Here is a 17187-nt window from a genome sequence, read left to right on the forward strand (position 1 = left end):
ATTCAAATGATATAATATGATAGAGGCGAAGCCAGAACAATTTTTTAGGGGGGACCGAATGAAATTTTAATTTTTTATAGTTTATATCTTTATAATTTTAAAAGATTAAATTAAATTTTTAAGACTAAAGTGTAATTTTATCTTTACTAATTTAAAATTTTTAAAATTACCTAAATAATAATTTTTATTTTAGAGGGCGTGCCCCTATCAGCCTCTAAATTCATCTCCATGTAAGAGAGTTTTTAACCAATCTAAAATAAAAAATTATATGAATTTTATTTTTATTTTATTTTACTATTATATTTTATTTTAACAATAATTCGATTTAATTAATTCTAACAAGAAGTCTATCAACTACATCATATACGTACTGCCCGAGTAACTGTAAATTATAACTACATAAGATTGAATTTGGGTGCGATTCCGCTTTTGCCAACTGGAGCTAAATTTAGTATATAGAATTTTAATACAATAATAACACATTTAAATAGGGAAAATTATTATTATAAAAATCTAGTATAATAATTCTAATGTGATTGTACAAAGTCTCATCTTCTCTCTTATTTGAGAGTATATAAAAAGCTTAGCCTTTCAGTGTTACGCAGAGGAGAAGAAAAAAAAAAACATACACAAAAATCTCTCCTTTTCTCTCTCTATTTTCTGTTTGTTTCTCGGGAATCTGAAAGTTTCATTCAATGGTCTTTACTTTTTCCACCTCAAATCCAATCTCTCTCTCTTCATTTATTTCATAATTCCAGGAGTTTTTGATTCCTCTCTTCTCTCGAGTTTTTTTTTTTTTTTGTTTTACTTCATTTCGAGTACTCTTTTTTTTTTCTTAAGCCGCCGTTGCCGTTGGTGGTGATCGCCGCGTAAACTGAAACATGGCCGGTATTAGTCTTGAAGAGATCAAGAACGAGACTGTTGATCTGGTAATAGTCTTTTTATTTTTCTAGTATTTTCTTAAATTGTTTTAAATTTTTTAAAAAAATTTTCGACTATTAAAATGAATCGTCTTCTACATTTTGTTAAGCTTGTTTGCTTTGTTTATCTTTTTAAAATGAGATCTACACTGGCCTGCTTTTCCTTGTCACTTTCCCGAGAAAAGTTTTTGACTAAGCCATGCTGGTAACAGAAAGAAAATTAGCGAATTTTACTCTTTACTTTATTTGACATCAGGTCCAAAAAAAAAAGTTGATACCTGATGGTGGAGAGCGCCTTACAAAATTACGACAAAAAAAATTATAAAAATAATTAAAATTAAATATAGGTAAGGTGAGAAAAAAATCTAGAAAATCAATTTAATTTATAGTATTTGATTTGATTTCAATTGGCACTTCTAAATTTGAAGTTTTAATTTGGTTTGTATTTAGAAGTATTTATTTGGTATAATTTTTGTTCTTTAAATGAATTTTTTCTTAAAATCTCATTTTGATAATATTTATTTTTTGGGTCTATATCTAGAATTATTTGTAGTGTTTTCTAAACCAATCTCATATATTCTTGTATTCATAATAATTTTACCAATTAAATTAAGATTCAATAAATATAATTTTTATTATATATTTTAATAATTTTATAACATGCTATTTAAACCATATAATTGCATGATAATTAGAATTATTATTAGATCCAAGAATAAAATAATTTTCTATAAAACTAATGTTTTTATATCGAAATATTAGAGGTCAAATAAACCGATTTTCCTCGAAAATGGAAAAGAAAGTCAAATCAACTTATCCATCCCATGTGTTGTGTACGAGTAAACCGGAAAAGTCTACCTTTTGACCATGCGACAAATATATTTAAAAACAATTATTTTTGTACTTTATTAAATATATTTTAAAATATTGAAAACAAAGGAGTAATCCTAAAGTTTCTAATAGGCTAAAATATAATTTTGATGCTATAAACAATTAAATTGTAAAATACTACTGGGTGTTTAATTTTCTTTCCGGTTTTTTTTCTCTCTATCCAAACAAACCCTCAAGTAATAATCTCTAAAAGAAAATATATATATTAAAATGTGAAAACCGAGGACTGGACAAGACGGTTACAGAGTTGGCTACGGTTTAATCTTTTCCTTGTACTGAATAAAGTGGTTTTTTGTTTGTGTTTTTATTTGAAAGCGATTTGTTCTTTTTGATAGTTTGGGAATTTTAAGGTACTTTACCACCTTTTCCTCTTCTTTTTTTTTTTTCTTAAAAAAAAAATTCCTTTGCTTTTTTTCTAAAATATAGTTTCTAATTTCTGGATAATTGCTTTATTTTTAGGAAAAAATCCCCATCGAGGAAGTGTTTGAGCAGCTGAAATGTACCAGAGAAGGTTTAAGCTCAGACGAGGGAGTCAACAGGATTCAGATTTTTGGCCCCAACAAGCTAGAGGAGAAAAAGGTCTTATCATGATGCTTTACTAAGGATTTAATTTCGATAGTTATTACGTCTGCAATCATAATAAATATTAAAATTATGCTTTTAAAATGAACAGGAGAGCAAAATTCTCAAGTTTTTGGGGTTCATGTGGAATCCATTGTCATGGGTCATGGAAGCTGCTGCAATCATGGCCATTGCTTTAGCCAACGGTGAGGGGAAGCCGCCGGATTGGCAAGATTTCGTCGGTATCGTTTGTTTATTGGTGATTAACTCTACCATCAGTTTTATTGAAGAAAATAATGCTGGTAATGCTGCTGCTGCTCTTATGGCTGGTCTTGCTCCCAAAACCAAGGTAATTTTTAATACATTTACATCCAAGAAAATAGGGTTGAAAGGTGCTTCGGGGTAAGTTCCGATGCTTATGTCGAGATTCGGGTTCGTCCTTGGGCTGTTTAGTAGCAGTGGTACTGTAGTTGTTCAAGACTTAAATTATCCATTTAAATTTAATGGTTGATTTAACATTTGAAAGGTTTGAATAAAAAATTTAGATCTGAAAATTAAATAAATAATATAAGTTGAGTTTAAGTATCAATATTAAAAATTTAAACTTGACTCAGCTCAGCCTGTTTTTGATTTTATAATATTTGATTTCTCTCTTCTTTTTATATATATTATAAAATGTAAATATTAAAAAATATGTTAGTTGTTTATATGCTTACAAGTTAAATAAAAGTGAAAATAAAAATAAAATTATTAAATATTAAATAAAAATAAATATACATTTTATTATATTTTAAAAAATTATATGTTGTACTAAATGAATTTGAGTTAATTATTTATAAATATGAGCAGATTTAAACAAAATCTAAGTTCTGTATTTTCAAACTTGAAATATTTGTTTATCTATGTATAATATTACTACAATACATAAGCTTGATTGAAATCTAGATCAACTTAGACCCATGAAAACTTTGATGCATATAATAGAATCTTTGCGATGGCTAAGAGTTAATGTTTATGATGGAATTGATCTTGAATTTATATGGTTGTGAAATTATTATAGGTGCTAAGGGATGGCAAATGGACTGAGCAAGAAGCAGCAATTCTGGTTCCTGGAGACATCATTAGCATCAAATTGGGAGATATCATCCCGGCCGATGCTCGACTTCTTGAAGGCGATCCATTAAAGGTTGATCAATCCGCCTTAACAGGAGAATCGCTTCCCGTTACGAAGAATCCCGGGGATGAAGTCTTCTCAGGTTCAACTTGTAAACAGGGTGAAATTGAAGCCGTTGTTATCGCTACCGGTGTGCATACCTTCTTCGGGAAGGCTGCACATCTTGTGGATAGCACTAACCAAGTAGGACACTTCCAAAAGGTGCTCACTGCTATTGGAAACTTTTGTATTTGCTCCATTGCCATTGGTATGTTGGTCGAGATCGTTGTCATGTATCCGATTCAACACCGCAAGTACCGGGATGGGATCGACAATCTTTTGGTCCTCCTGATCGGTGGTATTCCCATTGCTATGCCGACTGTTTTGTCTGTCACCATGGCCATTGGGTCTCACAGGCTGTCTCAGCAGGGTGCTATCACCAAGCGTATGACCGCCATCGAAGAAATGGCCGGTATGGATGTCCTTTGCAGTGATAAGACAGGAACATTGACGCTCAATAAGCTGAGTGTCGATAAAAACTTGATTGAGGTGTTTGTAAAGGATGCTGATAAGGAGCACGTTGTCTTGCTTGCTGCAAGGGCATCTAGAACTGAAAATCAAGATGCTATCGATGCTGCCATTGTTGGAATGCTTGCCGACCCTAAGGAGGTATATAACCTTTTCTTCTCTATATTGCTCCCATTATCGAAGGAGAATATTTATGTTCGATATGTTGTACATACAGGCGAGAGCTGGTATTAGAGAGGTGCATTTCTTGCCTTTCAATCCAGTAGACAAGAGAACTGCATTGACTTACATTGATTCCAATGGCAACTGGCATCGAGCAAGCAAAGGTGCTCCCGAACAGGTAACCATGTTATCGCAATTTGCTGATGGTATAAACATTGTGAAGGGCCTCCATGTCATTTAATTTATCATATCTGTTGACAGATCTTGGCCCTTTGCAATGCAAAAGAAGATCTTAAGAAGAGAGTTCATTCTATCATCGACAAGTTTGCGGATCGTGGGCTTCGTTCTTTAGCTGTTGCCAGACAGGTTTCTTTCTTGAAATCATGATATTCTCATCCCTATTTTGTAGTTTGAATATTAAAATGTTTCCTTATACTTGCCAAATTTCCTACACTTTCCAGCAAGTGCCGGAGAAAACAAAAGAAAGCGCCGGCACTCCATGGCAATTTGTTGGCTTATTGCCTCTGTTTGATCCTCCAAGGCATGACAGTGCGGAAACCATTCGCCAAGCTCTTCATCTTGGTGTGAATGTTAAGATGATTACTGGTAATGAATCCTCTAACCGAGTTCACCAATGGATAATTCCATTTGTTACTTCATTCGTTGCAGCAATTTAATACTTATGCTTTTGAACTTATGTCCAGGTGATCAACTTGCGATTGCAAAAGAGACTGGCCGCAGACTTGGAATGGGGACGAACATGTATCCTTCTGCTTCTTTGCTAGGTCAAGACAAAGATGCAAGCATAGCTGCCCTTCCTGTGGAAGAGTTGATTGAGAAGGCCGATGGGTTTGCGGGAGTGTTTCCAGGTAACTTGCTTTGACATCCTGGCTATTCGCAAATGTGAACTCTTTTGTCTTCGAGGTCTCGAGTAACATAAAACCTTTGTATCACACTTTACAGAGCACAAATACGAAATTGTGAAGAAATTACAAGAGAGGAAGCATATTTGTGGAATGACTGGAGATGGTGTTAACGATGCTCCTGCTTTAAAGAAGGCAGATATAGGTATTGCAGTGGCTGATGCTACAGATGCCGCACGAAGTGCTTCCGACATTGTTCTCACAGAACCGGGGCTGAGTGTTATTATAAGTGCAGTGTTAACTAGCAGAGCCATTTTCCAAAGGATGAAGAACTATACTGTAAGTGGATCTCGCCTCTTTAACATATTTCTGAAGATTTATATGCATTATGCTTTGCGATGCATGACCTTTTCGTGTTTGTTTACTTTCGCAGATCTACGCAGTTTCGATCACGATCCGTATTGTGGTTAGTACATGATAAAATGGCTTTATACGAATTAATTATTGGTTACATGAACCTACAGGTATTGATTCATTTATGTGATCTTTTGTCTCGGATTCTCCGTAGTTCGGATTTTTGTTTATCGCTCTCATCTGGAAGTTCGATTTTTCGCCTTTCATGGTTTTGATCATTGCCATTCTTAATGATGGTGCGTAGATTATTACATAACTTACACATGACTTATCTTCTTCTCGTGTTCCATGCTTTAAATCCGAGTATTAACATCAATTGAATCAAATATTACTCCAGGAACCATTATGACAATCTCAAAGGATCGAGTCAAGCCATCGCCCTTGCCTGATAGCTGGAAACTGAAAGAAATTTTTGCCACTGGAATCGTGCTCGGAGGCTACTTGGCATTGATGACTGTCATATTCTTCTGGGCCATGCATGATACCGACTTCTTCTCGGTACGCAGTGCTGAAAATTTTTGCAATTTATACCTGCTGAAAGTATTCAAACTTTGTTTTTGATTTCAACTTAGTCTCTTAACTGTTTGTATCGAAAAATGCAGGACAAATTTGGTGTTCGATCTCTACGGGAACGAGAGCATGAGATGATGGGCGCTTTATACTTACAAGTGAGCATTGTGAGCCAGGCTCTGATCTTCGTGACTAGATCGCGTAGCTGGTCGTACGCTGAGCGTCCCGGATTACTATTGGTCACTGCCTTCATCATTGCACAGCTTGTATGAACACGTACCTATATTCCTACACTCATTTCTGAGTCATAAAGCATCGAATTAATCGATTCTCGTGTTGGTTATAGGTTGCAACTTTGATTGCTGTATATGCAAACTGGGGATTTGCAAGGATCAAAGGAATTGGTTGGGGATGGGCTGGTGTCATATGGCTCTACAGTATAGTTTTCTACGTACCATTGGATATAATGAAGTTCGCCATCCGTTACATCTTAAGCGGAAAAGCTTGGCTCAACCTACTCGAAAACAAGGTATATATACATACTTGGTTTACGCATATTAGTCGAGTCGCTTTCGTATTTACTAACCCAGCCTCCATCACAGACTGCATTCACCACAAAGAAAGATTATGGCAAAGAAGAAAGGGAAGCACAATGGGCACTTGCCCAAAGAACATTGCACGGACTTCAACCACCGGAAACTTCTAATCTCTTCAATGACAAGAACAGTTACCGGGAGTTATCGGAGATCGCCGAGCAGGCCAAGAGACGAGCGGAAGTTGCAAGGTAACAGATTAAGCCATCATGCCTTATTCATTAACACTAAAATCTATAACTGTTCATTTTATGAATCGATCACGGATTTCTGATGTCGGTTTTATAGGCTTCGAGAGCTTCATACACTCAAAGGGCACGTCGAGTCCGTGGTGAAACTCAAGGGGCTGGATATCGATACGATCCAGCAGCATTATACTGTTTAGAACACTGGAAACCGACGCCGGAAAAGCGAAAGGATGGCAGTTCATTGACATTTACAGATGATGAAGAGAAAAAAAGTAATTTAGTTTTCAAAAAAGAACATTTTAACATGTCTATGGTTTAATTTGCCAATCATGTAATGTTCCGTGTTTTACAGTTTCTTGCTTTTCAATCGAGCACTCAAGCTTGGTGTCTTTTCCCATTTTCAAATTGGGTTAAATTTAGGGACTGGATTGGATATTTGCCTATATATATATATTTATATATTCGAATTTATATATTTTTATATGCTTTAATCTTTGAATTCAATTGTTATTCATATCCATTTTATTTATCCTATTGTCTAAATTGAGAAACTCACTTTCACATTATAGTGTATCATACCCAAATTAATTAAGACTGACCATTTATTAATCAATACCTTAATCACAAAGTAATACATGAAATCTCGAAATAAGAAAACAACTCTCGTATATAAAATTGGGATCTCAATGAGAAAAGGCAAATATGACACCACAATCTCCTCCGTATATCAATAGTATTAATAACAATTAACCATGAATTATTATTTGATAATTGTTATACTAAAGTTGTAATATTTTAACTCCTAATGTGCATTTTTAATACATAAAAATTCTTTTAAGGTTAAATCATATTTTGAGCCTTGAAATTAGTAATTTTTTTATGTTGGGTTTTATTTTTTTTCAAGTTAGGTCTTAAACTTGATAATATTTCACACATTAGGGTCTAAATTTTTTTCTATTTTTTGTTAAAGTTAGGCCTGGAACTTGACAAATGTTATTACATCATGACTTTAACTTTTTTTTTATCTAAGTTAGTCGTTGAAAACCCTAAAATTCAATTCTTAATGTGAGAATAATTGTCAACTTCAGGGCTAAACTTAAACCAAAAAACAGTCCAAGCCCTATTGTGTGAAAAGTTGTCAAGTCTAAGTCTTAATATGGAAATAATTACTAAATTTAGGACCAAACTTGAAAAAAAAAAATTTAATCCTAATATGGAAAAAATTACCAAATTCATACCTCAAATAGCGGATTTAACCCATTCTTTTACTGCACCCTCAGCCATAAGTGACATTTATCGACTTTGATTGTAAAATCTAAAAATAAGACTAATATATCAAATAAATTTAATATATTTAAAACGTGTTTTCAAATAAATTTAGAATATATAGCAGTGGTCTCAAACCCTATACTCTTTGCATATTTCCTCTAATTTTAATATTAAGGATTCGGCCCTCTAAATATTTTTCATCGAAGTTTAATTAATATCAATGGGAAGAGAATTCCATTAAATTAAATTATATGATAATTTTAAAATAAAAAATTAATCATACAAGCAATATCACACACGTGAAAGTCTTCCAATTTCACATAATCCGATTGACGTTATGAAATATAAAGAGCAGAAAGATCTAACTCTTGAGAATAATTGAGATTTAAAATAGTGTTAAATTTCAACTATGCAAAAAAGGTAGGGACTGAAAGTAGAGTTAATTACTTAATTAACTTACTAGAAGGTCCGTTCGAAATGTAAGAGAATTTGAGCAAAAATATAAGCTCGAAAAATAGACTTAGAAAAAAAATAAGGTCTGTTTATAAAATGGGCTGAATCTCGGATAAGACATTTTTTGTCTAGACCCTGCCCCAATTCACTAAAGGACAAGAAAATCTATTTTATTTTTATTTTTTAATATTATTTTCTTATTATTTTCTCCTTATTTTACTATTATTTTATTACTATTTTGTTACTATTTTATTGTTATTATTTGAATATTGTATAAAACTTATTTTATTGTTAATTTTATTATTATTTTAGAAGAATTTACTTGTTAAGTATATATATTTTAATATTTATTTTAATTTGTTGAAAAATATTTATTTTAATATTTTTAATATTTTTAATATATTATATATATTTTAAAATTATATAAAAATAATATAAATATTAATATGGTTGAGGCGAGCTGAGTCGGGTTTAAATTTTAATATTTTTATACTAGTTTAACTTGAGTAAAATTTTATACTCAATTTTGTAGGCCGGGCTGGCACACCTGTAATGCAGAGTTAGACCATTTAGAATTTGGAAATGTAGGCCTAAACGAGATATTTAGGACGGAGAGCCATTAAAATTGGAACACGTGGTGATCCCCATATCATGAAAAAAAGATGAACGAAAATCTCAGTTCATATAAAATTACCAAAATACTAACGAAAACACAGCAACACCGATTATTCCCGTAAACATGTCGGTAGCATTATCCTCTTCTCATCAAACTTTCATAGCCAATGCTTTCTCATTTAATCGAAAACCCAAAGCAAAGCTTCCCAATTCTCCTACTTTCATTACTTGCAGGTTCCACTCAGACGACCACGACGATACCTCCTGGTAATTATAGTTCATTTCCATGGTTATTTTGTTCTTTTATTCTCAGATCTTGCTGTTAATTTGGGGTTTAGGGCTAGATTCTTAATATTGGTATAATTCTGGGTTTAATCCCTTTAATTTGGCATAATGATTGCCTTGGTGGGGCTAAAAGTTTGAGTACTTGAATAAGAAATGAGTTCACGAGTGAAAGTGCCTTTTCGAATCCTTAAATAGGTGAATCAACTTAGTATTAATAGATTTATCAATAATATTGGACCTGTTGAGAGATTTATCGGTTTCGAATAGACAACACTTCATAAACTTTTTCCAAAAGCATCAGAAATAACTCAATAGGCTTCTACTTTTATATAATATAATTTTATTAATTGATCAAATTAAGGGTGAAATTTCTTTTAAACAACCATAATCATTGTTACTGTTAGGTGTAAAATTTTTAAAATAGGTTCAATTATGGTAATTTCGAAATTAATACATCTATTTTAATTTAGTATAATTTAATAGTATTTTTATAAAATTATTAGCAAGTGATTATATAAAATTTCTTTTTGAAAATAACTTTTAACTATTCGATTGATTTGTAAATTTATTATATGCTGATTTTAGCATAAGTGATGACATTGAGGGTATTCTTTGATAGTGTTGGATTGTTTTTCATATAGGAGAAATGAGAAACAGTTAGCAAAGCTAGCAATGGTGACATTGGCAGCCGGGGTATTGACTCTGGGTTCGGTGGGTGACGCATCAGCCGCCAAATCTGGTGGTAGAGTTGGCGGTCAAGCGTTCCGGTCAGCGGCTCCTCGCTCAGCACCAAGAGCCAACAACAATTCCAGGTAATTCATCAAATTTTAGCTATGTAAATTGTAATGTTGATTTTGTTTAGATCACTATGTTTGTGAGATTAATTTTATGTTTTGACCCTAGGAAATTTTTTTCCATTCTACATATATGGTATATGGGTTTAAGTACGGAGATATGATTCTTGAAGAACTTCCTAAATATATGTACGGAGATATGATTCTTCAAGATCTTTCTAAATATATGAATTTAAAAAAAAAAAAAAAAAAAGAACTCGTGTAAACATATATTTGTATCCAATATTGATGCTCGAGTCCAAGTAATATAGGGTTAAAAGGGTAAAAATATCATGAGGCTCTTGTACTACAATTTAGATTGCATTTCGCCTATTTTTATTATTAAAAACTTGTCCTTGTACGTCAACAAGAGGTACAAGTGGACCGGTTATTTCATCAGCCAGATCAGTTTTTAACATTAGAAGTAGACAAAATTTTTAATGAAAATGATTAGTTTGCTCTTTGATGTAACGTATAGTTATTAATTTACTCATTTTTTAGTAAATAGAGCAAAATGTAGTCTGACTGGAAAAAAGGATCTCCATGATACTTTTACCGGTTAAAAATACAGGTGGTTCTACCTTCTAATTTAGAAATGAAGAGTCGGAGTATCATAATTCATATCCCTCAATCCCCATACTCATATTCGGATATACGTCGGGCCAACATTTCATCTTAAATTCTGTTCTCCTAAATGTTTGTCCAGGACCAACATTTACATTAATCCGCGGGTCGCCCCACCTCTAGTCGGAGGCTACGGATACGGTTACGGCGTGCCGTTCTATGGTGGTTGGGGCTGGTCACCATTCTCATTCTTTGCTCCCGGCCCTAGCGTTGCGGTCGGCATCGGAGGCGGATTCGATACACTCCTCTTGTTTATGTTTTTGGGTGCATTTGCAGCTGTTGTAAGGAGATTCTTTGGATCAAGAAATGAAGATGAAGATGAATATTAGTGAAATAAATAAATAAATAACTGAAAGCAACAAGAAGTTTTGAGACTTTTAGATGAAATGATAAAAATAGAGATGTTTCTATTTACATATGGGTAGCCATTGTTGTTTTTAACTCTGTGTATAAATGTATAATTTTATGAGTTAGTTTTACAACTTTGGAATTTATTTGTAATTTTCAATTTTTTGTGCTTCGGGCTGGGGCGGGCTTAGGCAAGGGATTTTTAAGTCGTCTCTGCTTCACTCTGATCCGGTTTGAAATATGGGTTTAACATTTTATCTATATTTAGTCTTATATAAAATAAGATAACTCAAGTAGAGCTTAGCCTAGCTCGAGTTGGAAATGGGTTTACATTTTTGCCGAAGTCTGTTTTTTGGGCTTTGTCTATTAGTCTAAATCCTCTCATATTTCGGGTAGGCTTTCGAATTGGAGTAGATAATTCGACTCGTGAACGACTCTAGCTTCAACCATATCTCTTATAAATGCCGTTGGAACTGGATCAAACTGGTTGAATTGGGAATAACCAGTATATTTGTCCAAATAAAGGGATTAGATCAACTTTTAATCGAACCATTCAAAATCGATAAAAAAAACCCCAAAATCGAAATAAAAAAACAATGGTTGAACCAATTTATAATATTTTAATATTTTTTAAAAATTAAAATAAAATTTAATTATTTATTCAATTATTGTTAGATTAACAGTCGAACCATGATTGGATTGGTTCCACCATCGGTCCAGTTTTTAAAACATTACCTCCAATAGTACTAAAAAAAATCAAACAAGAATCCAAATTTAATTTGGGGATAAATAAATATTTAGTTCCTAAATTTGACAATTTTTTTCAACTTAATCCTTAAATTTTTTTTCCACGTTAGTATGGCATCTCTTTAAAGGTCTCATTATAGTAAGGATCTTTTTAAATTAACGGTAGAAATAAAAAGTGAGAAAATAAATCAATCCACTATTGAAAAAAAAATCAATCCACTATTGGTCATGCCACATCGGGTTTACATTGAAAATGTGAATTTTCCTTTTCAACACAAAAGAAGGAAAGAAACTGATTTCTAGAGAAAAGTAACGCGTTCATTAATCGATTTAACAAATTCTAGGTCATCAACACAATATTTTAGTTTCTGACATGGCTTGATCAAACGACTATAGTCTTCTCATTTCTATCTTTTAACCACAGTTGTTGATTTCAAAAGAATCTCATAGAATCTCACTCTAATAAGATCTCATTAGACGTTTTCCACGTTAATATAAAGGCTTGTCGAATTTTTTTCTAATTTGGTTCATGAACTTGGATTTCCCTCAAGAGTGATTATGTAAGATTTTAAAATTGTGTTATGTCAAAATTTTAAAAAAATATTAAAAATTATAAAAAACAAATAAATTTTTAAGTGACGACCTAATCCAATTTTAGAGTACCATTTCATCATACATTAATACAATCCAAATTCGACAGCAAAATCTATCTAAATTATGTTATTTATTTCACATGTTTTTTTTTACAACGTAAGAAAATTAAATATATAATATTATAATAAAAATAGTGAAATAAATTAATTTTATATTTAAAAATTTAAGATAGGTTGAATAAATTTTTGTGTTAAATTTTATAAATGTTAAATACATATTAAAAATTTATAAAAATAATTAAGGTAGCATGATATAAACTCTTTACTTCTTTCTTTTTGAAGTATTCTATACATGTGTTAAGTTTTTTTTTTTTTTTTATTTCTCAATATATTTATCGGAGCAAGCTTAGTAACTAATCATCTGCATTCTGTAGGTCCATTAAGAGAATAGATGCTGGCCACTAGTTTTAAAGCTACTTCATACCTAAGGCGAAGATCGAATCCTTAACCACTAGTTAAGCTAAGAGAGATCCTTAATATATCACCTAACTCTTGTGGTTAGCCTGATGGTCAGTGTGTTTATCGCCTTAGGTATGACCTAGGTTCAAGTCATACTAATCGTGTTGTTGTTAGGATTTTGTCCTTTTCTTATAATTTACCAAAAAAAATATTTAAAAATTTAAATAACACCAAATATTCATTAATAAATACCCAATTAAGAACAATGAGATCATAATTTAAGATTCTTTGTTTGATGAATTGATCCCTAATTAAATTCTTTAACACATAATTGTGGATAGCAATGTGGCCTCCATGTGGTCCTATTTATTTTAATTTTTTTTGGTAAAATATTTTAATTATTTTAATTAAACAACTAATAATATTACACATTTAATACACTCCCATTCCAATATAATATTGATATTTATGTCGGTGCCATAATAGGTTGCTTGTAAATTTAAGTTCAAATGAGAAAATAAATATAAAAACAAAAATTATTTTGGAAGCCAATAATTTCGTAGTTCATTGTTAAGATATTTTTACTCGGGTCGAATTTATGAGGGTTAAAATATAATTTTATAGTTTTAATAATTTATATTTTTATAAATTTTAAAAGATTAAATCAAAATTTTATTATTTTGGATGGACAAAATGTAACTTATCATTCACTAAATTAATATATTGTAGAATTTAAAAGGGTTAAAAGTAAAGCTCCACATTTTAGGATGGTTGGGGCCCTTACCGGCCCTGTGATGGGTTTTATTTGAACTTTTAATCCAATATCGAGTTTTATCATGCGTAAATATTATACGTGAGTCTAAAGTTTGGATTTTATTATGTTTTAAGCCTCGTAATGTAGGATAGGTAGGTTAAAAGGGAAAATTTTAAGTTTTAACTTTAGCTTCGTCCTTGTCACCATATTTAAGTTCTGTCCAGATTGTATCTGTTCTTTTTGACACAATGTCTAGAACTACTTATAGTCCCTATCCAACCTATAAATAGGATGATAATGTGCTTCAGTGCATTTGAACTAACGTCCTCCTGCATTAACAATAATACCCATACCGATCGAACTAAAACTCAATCAGCTATATTCACAATCTTAATTATACTTATAATTTTATTTAAAAAAAAAACTTTATCCCAAACATAATGCATCCACTTTGTAGTTTATGTCAAATGCCAAAAACAAGAATCAATATTTAAAAAAAAAACAGCATACGAGTTTTGGTAACAATAATTGAAGGATCAAAATATAAAATAAGAAAAATAAAAATTGTAGGAACAACGTGGGAAGAGAAGATATTGTTGTTAAAATGATGGCATGCGATGTCAAGAAGATAATTTATTTTATTTTTATTTTATAAATATTTTGGTTTGTTGTTAAATTAAAATAATCGAATATACATTTTTTTTATTTTTATTGGTCAAGAAGTCATATTTGGAATCTGATGCAATTTGGTGAAGTGGATGCAACATGTTTTTTAGCCCTTTTTTTAAAAGAATAATGCCTTTTTTGAGTTTTAAGAATATTTTCCTTATTTGTTTATTTCGAACCGTAAAATAGAAGAAAACATATTTAATTATATTTAAAAATTGAAAAAATATATATGATCGTTTTGGGTTTAGACCATTTCTTTTATAGGTAGTTTGATTTTGTTAGTCAATTTTTGAGATGAGTTTTTGAGTTGTCATTTGAGTATCGGATTTGACATTTAAGTTTAGTCATTTCAAATAACTTTTGTTGGGTCTAAGTCATTTTCGAATTTGTGCTTGGTTCAGGTTGTTAATTTATGATCAAATTAAATTAGGTCAAATTCATATTTAAATTAATTAAATTTAGTTTTTAAATTTAAACTTAAATATGTCATTTTAACGTATTAAAATTAATATAAAATACTTCAAACACATCGTATAAATAATATAAAATAAAATACATTAATTATCATATCTAAACTACCTAACTTTAGCTCACCTTTATTTATATATATATATATATATATTGCTGAATTATAAGAAAATGACAAAATCCTAACAAGAATGCGATTAGTTGATATCTTTTACACCTTTTTAATTTTTAGATTTATTTTTCATGAATAACTATGGCTTCATCACATCATAAGTTCATTTTTAGTTGATAATAAAGTCTTAGCTAATGTAATAACATGTTTGGAATTACTATTTTTGAGCTATTTTATTGTTGATTTAAATTATATTTGAAATTTGATAAAGTAAATATAAAATATGACCAAATTAAATTAAGTATTTTAAAATTTTAAAAATCGATTAAACACATAGGATGATTTCTTAATTCCTTAATCTCTCCCACTAATATTTTATACTTTTATTAATAGTTTGATTGGATATGTGTCATAGCATCAATTAGGTCTCAATCCAGTTGTAAATTTATCAAAAATTTATTTGTTCCACAAAGTAATAAATATCATTTCAAATGTATTTTTTTATATATTTTGATAAATCTTGAGAAAATATATATATATATATATATATAATGTTCAACCAAGATACATTTAGTTTTTATAAATTTATTACATAATTTTTTTCATCTACATTAGAATTGTGCCATAAGTTTATTGTCGATTGAGTTTTAGTTTGATTGGTATGAGTATTGTTGTCAATATATATGAGGATGTGGGTTTGATTGCACTGAAGCGCATTATCTTTCTATTTATGGATTGGGGAGGGGCTATAGATAGTTTTAGTATTGTGTAAAAAAAAAAAAAATATAATCAGAACCTATAATAAAATTATTCAAAAAAATAAATGGGTTTTACTTAATTAATATACTTAAAGTATCCACTAATAGGTAACAAGAGTCATTTGCTAACTTTTTATCTTTTGAAAAACAAGTTGATGCTTAAAAAGCTTGATAAGATTATATAATTAGTCAACTAATAAATAGTGCATTAGTGGGCTTTAAAACTCTAAATAAAGAAAAAAGAAGTTTTAGTTTTGACTTTTATCATGCGTGAATTTAGAAATTGTTTTTAGAGGTTGAAATTAATTTGTAATTTTTAAAAATTAAATTAAAATTTTATTCTTTTAGGAGTTAAAGTATAATTTTATTTTTAATAATTTAATTTTTTTAAATTAAAAGGTTAAAATAAAAATAGAAAAATTTTCATTTTAAAGGAATTGGAAGGATTAGCCTGACCTTGATGGTCTTAAAAATTACATATTAGATTTGTGAAAACTTCACTAGATTCAAGTTTTGGAAAAAATGCATTTTTATTTAATTAAGGGTAAATTATACTTTAGGTCACTAAATTATTAATAAATTTATATTTTAGTCACTTAATTTAAAAAAATTACAAAATAATCATTAAATTATTTGAAGAAGTTACATCTTGGCTTTTGAAAAATTTGAAAGATTCAATAATCATTTTGTAATTTTTAAAATTAAGTCGTCAAAACGTAAACTTATTAATCATTTAATAACATTGAATTTCATTTACCCTTTAATCCATCTTAAATTGAATATTTTATTTTATTTTTAAAAAGAACTAAAAAATTTCTTTTTCAACTAAGGAGGCATGCATTACCATGTAGATTCAATATTTTGTTTATACATTTATACTAAAAAAAGTTTATATATATAATTACAAGTACAAATTACAAATATAGAATAAATATAAATAAAAATTCCATCAATTATAATATCAAATTCAATTAATACGCTACACAATGAACAAAAACTAAGTAAAAGTCGAAATAAATCGAAAAAATTCGGATAAAACTTATATAAAATATGCACACAAGATGAAAAAGAGACTCACACATTATAATTATAAATAATATATTTATTAAAATATCCCATATTTTATTTATTTAAATGTAGATATTAAATGTATTATTTTAGACAAAACATGCTAATCTACAGGACTGAATTGCTTGTTTAATCAGCAACCTTTTGAAGAATCTTAACTAATCTCCTTATCTCCGTTAATGTCAAATCATGAACTGAAACACTACATCATCTTCACTTTGATGATTAAAATATAAAATAAATTCCATTTTTTAATGTAATTAAATTCAAAATTTATTGAATAAAATTATACAAAATCAAAATTATCTCTAATTTTAATTTTAAAGCATGTGATCTTAGAGTGGGTATT

General features: G+C 30.1%; 2 protein-coding genes across 3 annotated transcripts; both read left to right on the forward strand.

The window, feature by feature from the left end:
* The first annotated feature begins 522 nt into the window (after positions 1–522).
* Positions 523–7274, forward strand: LOC108470022 (plasma membrane ATPase 4). 2 transcript variants are annotated; one of them, XM_017771200.2, is made up of 16 exons: positions 523–929; positions 2271–2390; positions 2485–2721; positions 3433–4194; positions 4271–4393; positions 4477–4581; positions 4677–4821; positions 4920–5084; positions 5179–5417; positions 5512–5544; positions 5647–5728; positions 5830–5990; positions 6095–6268; positions 6349–6531; positions 6605–6786; positions 6884–7274. In XM_017771200.2, exons 1-16 carry the CDS (start codon positions 882–884, stop codon positions 6978–6980), a joined length of 2856 nt encoding a protein of 951 aa, XP_017626689.1. In that variant the 5' UTR covers positions 523–881; the 3' UTR covers positions 6981–7274. The 2 variants fall into 2 exon arrangements, with proteins under 2 accessions (XP_017626689.1, XP_052887444.1); XM_053031484.1 differs by lacking the exon at positions 523–929 and adding an exon at positions 1916–2161.
* A 1872-nt stretch (positions 7275–9146) lies between these two features.
* On the forward strand, positions 9147–11344 carry LOC108468006 (uncharacterized). Its single transcript, XM_017768851.2, has 3 exons — positions 9147–9387; positions 10047–10217; positions 10945–11344. The coding sequence occupies exons 1-3, from the start codon at positions 9245–9247 to the stop codon at positions 11189–11191; spliced, it is 561 nt and encodes a 186-aa protein (XP_017624340.1). The 5' UTR covers positions 9147–9244; the 3' UTR covers positions 11192–11344.
* Positions 11345–17187: the final 5843 nt, after the last annotated feature.

This window comes from Gossypium arboreum, chromosome 8 (genome assembly GCF_025698485.1).
Source record: "Gossypium arboreum isolate Shixiya-1 chromosome 8, ASM2569848v2, whole genome shotgun sequence".
Lineage (NCBI taxonomy): Eukaryota > Viridiplantae > Streptophyta > Magnoliopsida > Malvales > Malvaceae > Gossypium > Gossypium arboreum.

Excerpts from the sequence above, each read along its gene's own strand:
- LOC108470022 (XM_017771200.2), top strand. The coding sequence starts at position 882 with ATGGCCGGTATTAGTCTTGAAGAGATCAAGAACGAGACTGTTGATCTG. Across the intron at positions 5,418-5,511 it reads AAAGGATGAAGAACTATACT|ATCTACGCAGTTTCGATCAC; the intron begins GTAAGTGGATCT and ends TTACTTTCGCAG. Across the intron at positions 5,729-5,829 it reads CATTGCCATTCTTAATGATG|GAACCATTATGACAATCTCA; the intron begins GTGCGTAGATTA and ends ATATTACTCCAG.
- LOC108468006 (XM_017768851.2), top strand. The coding sequence starts at position 9,245 with ATGTCGGTAGCATTATCCTCTTCTCATCAAACTTTCATAGCCAATGCT. Across the intron at positions 9,388-10,046 it reads GACCACGACGATACCTCCTG|GAGAAATGAGAAACAGTTAG; the intron begins GTAATTATAGTT and ends TTTTTCATATAG. Across the intron at positions 10,218-10,944 it reads AGAGCCAACAACAATTCCAG|GACCAACATTTACATTAATC; the intron begins GTAATTCATCAA and ends ATGTTTGTCCAG.